Source organism: Podarcis raffonei, chromosome 14 (genome assembly GCF_027172205.1).
Source record: "Podarcis raffonei isolate rPodRaf1 chromosome 14, rPodRaf1.pri, whole genome shotgun sequence".
NCBI classification, from domain to species: domain Eukaryota; kingdom Metazoa; phylum Chordata; class Lepidosauria; order Squamata; family Lacertidae; genus Podarcis; species Podarcis raffonei.
This window is the reverse complement of record NC_070615.1, coordinates 2,601,787-2,615,080: the sequence shown is the minus strand read 5'-3', so window position 1 is coordinate 2,615,080 and position 13,294 is coordinate 2,601,787. Positions and strand designations below refer to the sequence as shown.

The window sequence follows — 13,294 nt, the reverse complement described above, 5'->3', positions numbered from 1 at the left end:
CAGACAGGACCCAAGTGCAAAAGCACTCCCTGCGGGCCCCTGCCGTTTCCAACAACCGGCATTCAGAAGCATTGCTGCCTCCAGCTGTGGCCGCAGGGCATAGACATCATGGTGGCTAGCAGCTTCTGATAGCCCTCTGCTCCATGAATTTCTCTAATCCTCTAGGTTGGTCACTATCACTGCCTACTGTGGGAGCAAGTTCCATAGCTTAACTATGCGCTTTGTGAAAAAGTGTTTTCCTTTATCAGTCCTGAATCTTCCAACATTTGTGGACGAGTTCTAATGTTATGGGGGGGGGGAATCTGTCCACTTTCTCCATGCCATCCACAATTTTACAAACTTCTATGCTGTCATATTTTACTTGCTACTTGACATTATGCTACTGACAGTTTTATTTTCAGTTCCTTTCCTAATGATCTCCAGCATGGAAATTGCCTTTGTCATCACTGCCACACATTAGACCTCTGTAATTCTCACAAGAATTCTGTAAATTAGACCAGAGTTATTGCTCTGGGAACTTTTGTGGTAGCAGCACAGTGTTGACATTCTTCAAATAGGTTAAAAAAAGTCATTAAAGCTGAAAACAGATTATTGATCCCATTTCTAGATCACCCACTACAGTGGCCTTGTTTGTTTATCACAGAAAACTATCGCTGATGATCTACCGTGAACACACCTAAGAAGGCAGCTTCTGATACACGGCTGCTGGTCCAGCACGAAAGGAATGTGTGCCAGCAGGTGGAATTGCCAGTGGGCCCCTTGCTGGGTTGTGGGCCCTCAGCAGATTCCCAACCACACCAGCTGCTGATGCCAGCCTATACTCCTGCTAAAAGCATCAGGTAGCAGGTGACAGCAAAGACTTCTGTCTGAGAACCTAGACAGTCAACGCCACCCACAATAGACAAGTGATAGGCTAGAATGATGGACCATTCTCACTTCGTAAAAGCATCATGGCAGCAACACCATTCATTTCCTGGTATCCATCAGTTCCTAAAGGTTAGGTGTGGCTAAAATGCTTCAAAGTGAGTGTGCAGTCTATTAAAGTAACCCCACAATGTCCTAACTGTGGACAACAACCATTCAGTGTCCCAGGAAAAGGGTAACACTAGGTCCCAGAAGGCCCCAAGACTGTGAAATTGACAGATCTGGAGAAGGAGGAATCCTTCATCCATGAGGTAAGTGTCCCATCTCCATTAAAGATTCAGCTCATGCCAACTAAGTCTTGTGCAAGGACCACAGACGATTGACAACAGTTGCTAAAACAAGCCCACTGAGCATTTACCTTGACTACTGGAACATCATTGGAGTCCTTAATTTTTTCCAGTGATGACGATCTTTTGTTTTCAAACATTTTAACCCTTGTCAGCACTGATTGCGGCTTCATGGCTGGGTCATCTTCTTCCTCAGCTGGTTCGGTAGGCAGTGGTTTACTGTTGGCAGGCAGAACTTCCGATTTACTTTGCAATGGGAGGGGAGGGTGTGCACCCGCAGTGCTGTGAGGAGGCTCGTACTGTCCCACTTTTGCGCTGAAGCCTTGCGGGGGGCCTTGCTCAAAGCCTCTGGGCTGGGGCTCAAAGTAATGCTTGGGCTCAGGGGATCTGGGCACTGCTGGGGGGAAGGCTTGAGTCTCTGTTTTGTATCTTCCGTGAACCTCATACGCAGCAGTGGGTTGCTCTTCATACCTCAGCTGAGTGGCGTTGAAGTTTTTGGCTGCGTGCTCGTAGCGGGGCCTGCTGTCGTAAGCCAGGGGAGGCGGCTCTTCAAAGCGAGGTTGTGCTGGAAAGTAGCAGCTGTGTTCTGTGCTCTCTTCTATGTTCTGCCGGGGATCAAACTCTCTGGGAGGTTGGTTGCTGTAAGGTGGTCGGGGCTGATAGGGCTGGTTCTCATCGTAATAGGTCCAATGGTCATCATAGGGAGGGACACGCTCCTCGTAATGAAGACGAGGGTCGTAGCCTCGGGGAAACTGGTCCACGTAGTTTGAGGAGTCATACCTGTAGGCCAGTGACTCATAATCTCTGCTAGCTTGCTTCTCTGTGTACTGGGCCTGAGGGTCATAGGTCAGATTGGAGTCCTTCTCCTGCCTCTGGGCTGGCTGCTTCAAGACATAGTTCGGCCGAGGGGCTTCCTCATTGCTGAACGGGTCCTTCCGGTACATCTGTAGAAAGAGAGTGGTTTGCTTCAGGTGCACGAGCAACTGAGACCATGAAGACTAACAAGTCGAAGGAAACCTACAATCACAGCTTACCCATTTTAACTAGTACCCTAATCATAACTGATTAACTGCATGAGCTTTAATTAATGGATTAAGTAAAAAAAAAAGAAAAAAGCACACTTCATTTTTAGATGCAGCACACATCTGGGCTGCAACATGCATAACCTTGGAAGAGGCAATTCCCCTTCTCTTTTTCCATACAGAGGAGGAATTGAATTTTAAGAAGCCACTTGCAAGTTTTGGCTTTGGTAAAAATCTGCCTAAGTATTCGCAAAAATAAGTAAAAGGAAGTTGCCTGATTTAATCAGCAGCATTAGCTTAGCTGCCCAAAGACTATTTGATTAATCTAGCCCAGGGGTGGGGAACCTCAGTTGCTCTATCTGGCCCTTGGGAGTCTGCCCAGGTCACACACCTCGCCATCCCTGCTCTGTGCCCTTTTGCCTGGCTGCAATGTAGCCTTTGACTGTGAGAAGGCCTCTGGCTTGCCTGGACGGAGGTGGACAGGTGTAAACTTGACATTCAGGTGTGGCTCAAAAGTGTCATCTGTTGCCCTGCCCACTTTTACCTCTGGCTCTGCCCCCCCCCCGGGATGCTGCCCCTGGAGGGATAATGGTTCTCCTCCCCTCTCAGCTGGACAGGGTCAGGAGTCCAAATGCTATCCAGCCCAAACCTTGGCACCAGCACCCCAATTTAATGCACTCATTAACGCTGCTGGTGTCTGCAAAGCTTCCCCCAACTTTGTGTTTCAATTCATTTGACTTTGGGCCTTGGTTCAACTTCCTGCCCAACATCTGGGTGCCACAGTTCACCATTCCCATCTCAGGGTCCACACTTATGACGAGACTTTATTCTTGAATTACTCATTTTGGGAACTGTTTGAGGATCTTTGGCTTATCCTGACATATCCAGCCAATAAAAATGCAAAAACCCGAACAGTTTCCATTTAGTATACAGGAAGGCCATAAAGAACAAAACACAGGTAGATTTGGAAGACAGAATCATGTTTCTCTGAAACTAATGCAATGAACAAGAGAAGGTTTAAGCCACACACAAATGAAGTAAAAGTAAGCTTTGGAATGAAGTGGGCTTGCGACATCTTCTGATTTATGCATTCATTTTCCAGCAGAAATGAGAAAGGCAACTTGAACTCATGCAACAAAGCAAAACCAAGAGTTAGATTTTTATTTTTATTAAAAAGAAGCAGCAGAGAAGCTCTTTTTCAGGCTGCACAAACGCTCAGTGGGAGGGAAATCACAAAGGGGCACCTTTAGTAAGGGTGGGGACGGGGACAAAGCAAGAATGATCATGTGCAGAGTGAATCCGTGCAACATGACAGCACAGGCAGGAGGTACCTTTGTTGGATCTATATGCGGCGATAAGGACGGCGGCTCTTGTTCTCTGAGCATTATGTGAGGTGCCTCAGTGCCAGGTGTTCTGAGGGGGCCAGCTTGTGGTTGGTAAGAGTTGTAAGAAGCCATGCCAGGCTCCTCCAGCCTGACATTAGTGAGACTTATACTGGGGTTAACAGCAGAAGTTGATGAGGCTGAAGGGTTTGTTTCTGGCGACGGGGAAAGGTAAGGGGCTGCAGGTGAGGCTTCTGCTTTCTGTGAAGTGTTTAAAATACAGTTTTTGGTAAAGTGGACATATTTTCCATTCAAAAATCATATTAGCCACAACCACCCAACATATTTAATTGCAAAAAATCAAGTTGTACACCAGGACTGAACTGTTCTTCAGTACGACCTTAGGGTCCTCAATGTTGCTGAACTCCAGCTCCCATCAGCCCAAGCCAGCATGGTCAATGGCTAGGGGATGTGCTGGGTGTAATCCAACTACATCTGGAAAAACATTTTGGGGACAGCTGCTTCCATAAAGCTAAACCTCCTCTTTGGAGTACACGACTATACCAAAGTTTATATAACCCACATCCTATTTAGCTAGCCAGAGAGAAAAACAGGGCATCTTGTAAAATTAACAGCAGATTGACAAAAGATGACAGCATTGGCTCAAAATTTTAGGGGTCCCTTGGGTAAGATGTTATCAGTGGCACCTCTCTCCAAGTGTGCTCACCTCCTTGTTGCCACCATCACAATGGGAACCACTGTCCCACTTGCCATTGTTACATTTGCTTACTTCCTCTGGACCCAATCCATGCCACACCCCAGAAGGTGAAAGCAAGGCAAGGAGAAGAAGCTGCTGTTCCTTGTTACTCTCATCACTGTTCAAGTCAAGGCTGGGGAATTTGTGCTACAACCAGATCTGTAGTTCCACAACTCCTATCAGTCCCCAGCACTTGCCAAGCTGACTGGAGCTGATGGGAGGTTCAGTCAAACCATGTCCAAAGGGCCCATTTCTTATTCCTTAATTGAGCCACTTCAGTGGCCTCCACCTGCAAGTGCATGGCATCTGCGTCCCAGCACCTCTCTGGAGTCCGACCACATTGGGAGGGCGCCATGTTGTCTACTCCTTTGAATCATTCTAGAGGCCTCTAGCTAAGAGATAAAATTCATTTGGAATTCATATAAGGCTAAAGTGGATTCATTTTTAGATTGCTCATGCCCAACTCTTGAACAGGCACCATGGTTATTTTTAAACTGAATTTCCATCTTTTTCCAAATAATTTCCTTTTTGATGGGGAGAGGTGGGAAACAATCTCATGTTCTTCTAAAAGTGCTGATCATTTTATTACTATTCTTTATCTTTTCTTTTAAAAATTATTCTCCAATAAACCAACCAACCAACCAACCAACCAACCTGAAACAACAGGAACCCACTCTCAGAGACATGAACCTTGCAATATCATACTTCCCATCCTGTGGTGAAATTGTGTGCACTATACAGTCATACCAGCCAAATAATTCTATAATGTTTCCCTGCAGTACCAGTTACTGAAAAGGTGTATCATTTTCATTTCCTTTGCTATTTTTATTTTTGGGGTTAGCGTCTCTGCTAATACTAGTTGCCAGACTTTCTTGTACCATGAAGCCAGCATGGGAGTCATGTTCTTTAAAAGTGCTGATCCTTTTATTTATTTATTTTTAAAAGGCAACTGAAGAGCATGTGCCCCCCTCAACAACAGAAATGCCAACTAGGTGAATCCAGTGTTCAAATGGTAGAGACCCACAGGGCTTGCAAAACGAAATGATAGCTATTCAATGCACCATTTAGAAGGCAATGCTCCTAAACACTCAATGCACACAAACAAACAAATGGACTGAGAAGGAGAAGTAAGTGGCTAAGGTAGAGTAAAAACCAAAAAGCTATGAAGACCAACTGGGACCACATTTTACGCATCCAAGGTAGACAATTGCTGGGCTTTGTATGTAATCTTATTGCTTAAAACCTGCAGGCAAGTATTTCTTCCTTACCGGTTGAGCAGCACTTGTTTTAAACCCAGGAGACTCTATCCGGTGGTTTGGTTGTGGTTGAGCTTGAGCGGCAGCATAAGGAACGTATGCCTGACTATCATGATGCACCCCTGATGTATCTTCTCTTACGGGTTCAGAGGACCGCGTAATGGCTGATTCAGGAGGAGTCCCGACATCATCGTTGAGTGTCTCGTCCAGCTCCTGGTCCGTGTAGGCCCCGCCTTCTGTGTCTGTGTCCTCGTAGTCAGAGGTGTGTCTGCTGTCTGTGCTGTACATGGAGTACTCACTGCCTGGAGCCGACAGGTAGGACAGGCGATCGTCGTGGAGGTCGAGGTCGTCGCTAGTAGCACCATCTGCCTGTGTCAAACACATGAGGGTTGGGTGTTTACATGGCCGGGGGGGAGGGGGGAGGAAGAGTTGCTGTTCTAAATTCTAACACCATGTCTTTCTGTGCAGAATGAAGATTAACTCGCCTGCACCTGAATCTTAGAGAAAGAGATTTCAAAGGTTACAGACCACTAGGAGGGACCTCAGCTCAGCGGTGCAGTGCACAGGCTTCACATGCAAAAGGCCTTGGGCTCGATCCCTGGTGCCTCCAAGAAGGGCTGGGGGAAACCTGCCTGAATCCCTGGAGAGCTGCCGCTGTCAGTCAGAGATGACAATGCTGAGCAAGGAGGAGGAGTGGCTTGACCTTAGCACAAGGCAGTCCCTACGATCCTACCAGGATGTGTTGCCTTATGGTTTGTTTTTTTATGAAGATATTTCCATGATCTAAAATATCAGCTGACAGGATTTGGGCCACAGATAAGGACAGGTAATGGGGGGGGGGGCTAATGACACCTCACACCTCCTCCTCCATCCTGTACACTGGTGCAGTGAAGGCAGAGCAAGGAGGTAAGTTTCCCCTAACCCAGATTCCTAGAATCCCCTCAGCCAGTTGCCAAGTATCAGCTGCCACCATGGAAAGCAACTGAGAACCCACATTCGCTGTCCTGGTGGTTACAGTCACTGACTCTTAAGTCTCATCTTGGCTTTCCTGTGTCCCACCCTCCACCTCACCTCTCCTGCTCAAGGTGTCACGTGCCGGGGATGGGATCTTGGCCAGTTGTAATTAATGAGCCATTGTTCTGGGCAAGACTTAAGCATGCGTAATCTAATTAAAGCTTATTCTTCTCTTTTCTTCCTTTCCTTTGCTCTGAACAACAAAAGATGCAAGCGTCATCCATCACCCTGGACACAACAAGGCTGGTTCTCAATGCTAGTTCTCAGCACCTTTCCTTGTAAAGCTCAGAGTTCAAAAAAACTTAGAATGTTAAGGATTATGTGTTGCTCAAGTTTACTTTGTTTGTGTCCCTTATTTTGCAGGGTCAACACACTGTCTGAACTCAAAACCCCCAAAGTAGTCCTAACACAGGGAATGAAATTAAAAGTAAACCAATACTGGAATGACAAATCACCCCAGCTATACTCGAAGCAATTGGATTGCAAATTAGCTATTACTTCTCATGACAGATCTTTGAATTGCAATGAATTGCTGCCCTGAAAATGTCAGTTCAATATATATTAACAGTCACCCAAAAAAAGAAAAAAAGAAAAGAAAAGAAGAAAACCTTACATAATACACAGAAACTAGTGAAATGCCTGTCAGCACTAGAAAGGCACTGGGTAAGCATGTAGGCAGTTTAGGGATTCTATGCTGCAGTGGATGCTACGCCATACTAGGACAAACATTTGGGGTAGAAAAGGGTTTGTACAGAGTAAGGAGCTGCAAGGGGATCAATGGAGATGAGCACAGACACATTCTGCACTCTCCCAGGGGTCCCCTTCACAGAGGCGATCCCTTGTCCCTCAATTATTTACTCTTGCCTCTCTGAGAAGGCATAATTCAACCACTTGCAAGAGCTGAATTGTAGGAATCTGCAAACATCATTTGCTTCTTTTTCTAAGGTTCAGAGGAAGTGCCAGTCCTTAGGTAGCCAAAATGGCGCCATCCACACACAAGAGAAGCACCAACAGGCGTGAATAATTTCCTCTTTCAACAAGCCTTCTAAGTGGATAATGTTATTCAGGTTTGTATATGCATTGGATTTGAAACTGATTTTATGCATGAAATTATTGTTGGGTTAAAAAAATTGTTTTATATGAAGTTTTTTGTATTTAGATTGCTTCTGTATCTGCAATTGCTTTAATACATGTTTTATTACACTATAAATTGCTTTGAGATGCCTCACTAGAAGAAATTGATGAATCCATGCCAAAGACGTAGCTGAGAATAAGATACTGCCCATATTATTCCAATACAAACCTTCCCATAACTTATTCAAAATTATCAACCCCAAATGAAAAGGCAGACAGGTCCATTTAAATGTCACCACTACACCGCAACAGCTTAGAAAACAAAAATAAAAATAGATTCCATACCTTTCCTTCTGAAACCCACACCAGCTGATTCTGCTGCTGCTGAATCGCTTCCTTAAGAGCTCCATACCAGCCATCGTTCATCGAATTCAAGTTAATAGTAGCTAAAAATAAGAATACAGAGTTTGAATGAGGTTTTGTCAAAACAACACCAAAACTATGGAAAATGGCACTGTGTCTGAGGCAGTAATGTCTTTGAATACCAGCTGCTGGGAATTGCAGGTGGGCAGAGTGCTTTTGTGCTGTCTGGCTTCCTAAGGGCATCTAGTTGGCCACTGTAAGATGGTGCTGGACTAGACAGGCCATTGGCACACAGAACCTGAAGACAAGAGCACTTCCCTCTCCTGTGGCTTCCAACAACTTGTACAGTGGAACTTTGGGTTGCAGATGTAATCCGTGACGGAGGCACGTCCACAACCCGCAGTGTTCGTAACCTGCAGCGCTGCGTCTGCGCACGCGTGTGATGCGATTTAGCGCTTCTGCGCATGCGGCGAAACCTGGCGAAACCTTTCCGGTACTTCCGGATTTCCCGTGGTCTGCAACCTAAAAACATGTAACCCGAAGCATTTGTAACCCGAGGTACCACTGTACACAGAAGCATTACAGCCTCTGGCTGTCGGGACAGAATACAGCCATCATGGCTAGTAACCATTATCCTCCATGAATTTGTCCAATCCTCTATTAAATTCTGTTGTAAGCACATAGTGAAACAAAAAACAATGCATTGTTTCATTCATTCCCTCCCCAGCCTTCTTCTCCGGCCTGGTGCACTCACCTGTGAAGAGGTGGTGGTTGTTTTTCCGTAGCTTGTGGGCCCTCTCATATAACTTTCTGGCACTTTTCCGGGATTCTGGGCAGAGCCTCATCCTCATAGTTTTTACGCCCTGCTTTGAATCAGGGTTCAAGAACACCACAATGGGATACCACTGTGCATAATTCAGGCGGTCCACTGCATTTGGAGTGACATCTAATAAGGCGTGCTTGTCCTGAGAAACAGAAAAGATTGAACAAAGCCATCAGACAACCCAGGAAAACAAGGGCTCTTGATCTGTTCTCTAAAGCCTGCTAAAAGTGTGCATCATTAGGTTTCAAACTTGCCACCTTTAATCTAACTGATTCCACAAAAATCAATTATTTTAAATTATTTTCACATCTGCAGCTGTATTCAAGAGCAGGAAAATCAGAGGCAGGTAGAAGAGTCAATTACCAGGAAAGGGGAGGCAGGGGGAAGAGTGAAGCTGGACACCTTGAAGATTAATTCTGCAGTCAACAGAGAATACAAAGGCAGATATGGGAGGTCTGAAAATGTAAGGATTGTTGAGAAAGGTTGAACAGAACAATAAAACAGCAGAATGATTTTAAGCTTTGTGTCCATCTTCTTGTTTGAGCCTAACCATCATTATAGATCTTTAAAATTTAGAGCTCTCTAAGACAAACACTAAGATGCGGGTTACTTTTTTCCAAATTGCTGTGTGAAATTCAATTCTATCTGAAGCATAATTTATTAAGCAGGTCAAGATTTAGTGTTGTAGGTCCTCAAAAATCTATACCACGCTTATCCTGCATATATAGCAAGTGGACAGAAGAGGGGTTTTCTTTAACATTTAGCACAAGTGGCAGTTTAGTTCTTTCTGCAGAGAGGATTAGCTAGTCAATGAACATGCAAGCACACATGAGTAAAAAGCACTTTGGAAGTAGACCATTTGCTGAACCTGGAATGTTACATACCACTGGCATTTTTCTTTTTTGAAATTTACAAAGAACTACATTTGAACCTCATATGAAGGTCAGAGAACACCAAAAAGGAAGCAAGCAAGCGGGAAGCTGAGGTGCCAAATCCAAAGCTCAGCCAGGGGTTGCTGTAGCAAACTGGGAGGTCCAGGGTGCGGAAAGAGGAGGCTGATGGGAACTGTGGTCCAACGCACCGGGAGAGCACCAGGCTGGGGAAGGGGGCAGGACAATTGCACAGGACCTGGCCATGCAATTCTTGCCAGGATCTGGGGAGATGGGCACGTGGCAAGGATCTGTACAACGATCCCCACCACACGGTTGTGTGTGGCATTTCATCCTAGCATCATCATGGGTGAAACCACAGAAACACAGCTTTCACACTGCAGCAGCAATGTCTAAATTACACCTTGCCATGCCATGTCTTGCATTTCCCATACTTTCAGTAATTTGTGGCTAATGTGTTCCTTAAAACGGTTTTATCATCTTCTGCGTTCCTGCATGAAAGGCACTACAATACCTGTTGACCCAACAAGAAACATACAAATGAGCATTTACTCACTTACTCTGTCAATTATCTGTTTGATTGTGTGCAGACGAATAATGCCCGAACTACGCTGGTCTGTACCAGCATCCCTTGGTTCACTTTCTGTTAAAGAGAAAACAGTTAATCAACAGCTGTGGGTCAGTTACATGTAACATTTTTACTGCCTGTAACAAGATTATGAAATTTCTTCTTTGAAAATCTTCTATAAGCTTTCAAACATCATTTTCCAAAGTCACTTCTTTCATGGTAAGGGCAGAACAGTATTGCTTATGCATTCTGGGGTGCTGAGCGTAGGGCTGGGCAATATCAGCTTTTCAACATCAGGGTGTATTGCCAGCCAAACTTCATGGTTTGGCGATATACCACAATGTTGAAAAAACAAGATTCAGTGGCCTCTGCCCGCGGGACACTGGGTAAAACTGCCCCAGCTCTCACCTCAAGAGCTGAGGCAGTTTCACTGAGGCTTATGGACTGGGACAATGCAGCTTGTTTGTGTCGCTCAGCTGGGAGGAGGGAATGCCCCCCCCAGCTGAGACAGTCCTGGTACTCTTGCTGCTCAGCAGGAGCACTGGGGCTGCTTTGGGCTGCTCAGCTGGGGGAGGGAACCCATGAATGGGTGCAGCACCGGGGCTCCTTTACCTGCTCACTGCAGGGAGCCGCAACCACACTCCCCTCAGCTGAGCAGTTTCACGGAGCCCCCACCACACCGCCGGCTTTAACCGCTTGACTGAGGCAAGGGCAGCTGCACACTCCTCAATCGAGCAGTTTGAAGATGCAGAGGGAGGAACAAGCTGTATCGGCACCTCACCAATACAGCTTTTTTCTCCCTCTGCGCAGTATGAGGGCAAAGTGGGATGTCAGCTTCTCTCAGTGATATATCGCTGGTGAAACCACCACTGCTCGAGTCCCTCTATTGACTCCCTCCAGCAGACTCTGCTAGTAGAGGGACTCAGGAGTGGTGGCGGATTAACCAGCAATATAGCACTGAGAGAAGCCGACATCACGGTCTGTTCCTCATACTGGTCCTGGGCAATATGATGATATATCTCCCAGGCCTAGCTGAATGTGCAAGAAAACTATGGGAAACACACCAGCTTTACTTTGAACCACACAAATACACCACTCATCTTCTTGCGGAGACAGCTTGGGCTGCTGATTAACAGCTTGGTGGTGGAACACATGCTTTGTGTGCAGAAGGCCCTGTGTTCTTTCCCCAGCACCAGTACTTAAAAAGGAACAGGTATGGGGAAACACCTCTGTCAGAGAACCTAGTGCTGTTGGCTAGAGTAGACCAGGTGTGGGGAGCTATGCCTCTCCTGACACTTTTGGACTCTAACTCCCATCCACCCCAGTCCACATGACAAATGGCCTGGGATGATGGGAGTTGAAGTCCAGCAACATCTGCAGAGCTGTTAGTTCTCTGGTAGTCAGCAGCAGGCAAGACTGTGAATGGTCTGACACAATAAAGCAGCATTGTTTTCCAATGTCAGAGCATTTACAACAACTAGATATTCATGTGTGTTATATTTTAAAATTATTTTCTGCCACATAAATGAGGAAGCCACTGATAATACAGACACCTCATTTAACCTGCTTGGGTGTTTCATCACCATTTAAATATTGGCATAAGAGAGTGCAAACTTCTCATCTATGCTCTCAAGTCATTGTCTCCTCATATAGTGTGTGCCACAAGGGTTGCATAATGCACTCCATGCTGAAATATGAGGGGCTCCATCAGCAGGGGCCTCCCACCTGTTTAAGCAAGCACTGTCCTGAACTGACCTTGTGATTTTATTTTAAAAGGTTTTTTAACTGTTCCAATAGTTATGCTTTTAAATGGCTTTATTGTATATTTTAATTAAGAATGCTTAATCCCCCATGGATTTGCTACTGCTTATTTTAATTATGTATTGATTTTAAAGTAATTAATGGCTTAGAAGCCATTTTGGCATATAAGTGGTAAACAGGTAAACAAATCAATCCTCTCTAATCCCAGGAATTGTTTTAAAACTTTGGTCTGCACCTGTAAGCAGGAGGGGGTTTAGCTGGGAAAGCAGGACATAGAAGACAGGCAAGGTGCTTACTTGCAATCTGATAAATATCTGGTTCTTCTCTTGCCAGTTTCTCCCGCGCAACATCGGCAATTGGTCCAAAGATTGTTACAGGCCTGAGAAATCCAGCTGGAATTAAAGGGAAATCATAGTAAGTCTTCTTTAAACAAACAAACAAACAAAAAACTACCAAGACATTCTTTGATGGCTTTGAGTGGGGATGGCTGTTTTTCATGCCAAGGGCTGCACTGACCCATGGCTAAACCTGTGCAAGACATGGCAAAGTGGGTGTGGCGGAAACACAAAAGTGGGTCTGGACAATTTTTTTTTCTTTCAAAAGGCACATACTGGGGAGATCGGGGGAGGGGCAATAACAGATTCACGGCAGGGGAGTATTGGGAGCAGTCAGTCATCTTTTAAATAATAATAACTGCCAGTAATGTCAATCTTAGTGTGCTATGAGTTCTGACATTTTAAGATGAAAGTGTTTACTTTTACAAAAAACACTAGTTGGCAGAAGAAGTGCTAGAAGTCAGCTGCTGTTTAATAACCAAAGTTATTTAATGTTAAGTGCCAATTAATGATGAAACAAGCTCTAGTTGATTACTGTAATCTTATGTGACCAAGTCCACCCAACCAAGCAGCCTTTTGTTTGGAAAGTGTCCCCTCTACCTGGGTCAGCCAATTATCCTGTTTCTTGCAAGGGCGTTAAGAGGCTGTTTCCCCACTTTTCAACCTAAAGCCCTCTCTTGGCCTCAGCAGAGTTTGCTCAGGGCATGCATGTGCTTGAATTCCTGCCATGGCTGCTACTGGGGCAGGTGAAACCAATCAACCATTCCCAGCAAGGGCAATATAACAAGGCACCCAGGTGTTACACTGTCAGCACACATATGCCAACGTTATGAGCTGAAGAGAATTAGGTAGTGGGCAAAACAGGCAAGCTTTTCTCTCAAAGCTTACCAAAGAAAGG

The 13,294-nt window shown here is 45.3% G+C and overlaps 1 protein-coding gene across 9 annotated transcripts in view; it reads right to left on the bottom strand.

Moving 5' to 3' along the window:
- Positions 1-13,294, bottom strand: part of TJP1 (tight junction protein 1) — a 330,457-nt gene that overhangs the window by 16,714 nt on the left and 300,449 nt on the right. For 7 of the 9 annotated variants that reach the window (XM_053365517.1, XM_053365518.1, XM_053365519.1 and 4 more), the window contains 7 exons: positions 12,358-12,453; positions 10,293-10,375; positions 8,774-8,984; positions 8,002-8,102; positions 5,581-5,937; positions 3,565-3,816; positions 1,283-2,155 (listed from right to left, as the gene is read on the bottom strand). In XM_053365517.1, the coding sequence (XP_053221492.1) occupies positions 1,283-2,155; positions 3,565-3,816; positions 5,581-5,937; positions 8,002-8,102; positions 8,774-8,984; positions 10,293-10,375; positions 12,358-12,453 (1,973 nt within the window). The remainder of the gene's footprint in view (positions 1-1,282; positions 2,156-3,564; positions 3,817-5,580; positions 5,938-8,001; positions 8,103-8,773; positions 8,985-10,292; positions 10,376-12,357; positions 12,454-13,294) is intronic. The other 2 variants (XM_053365521.1, XM_053365526.1) reach the window with 1 other exon arrangement.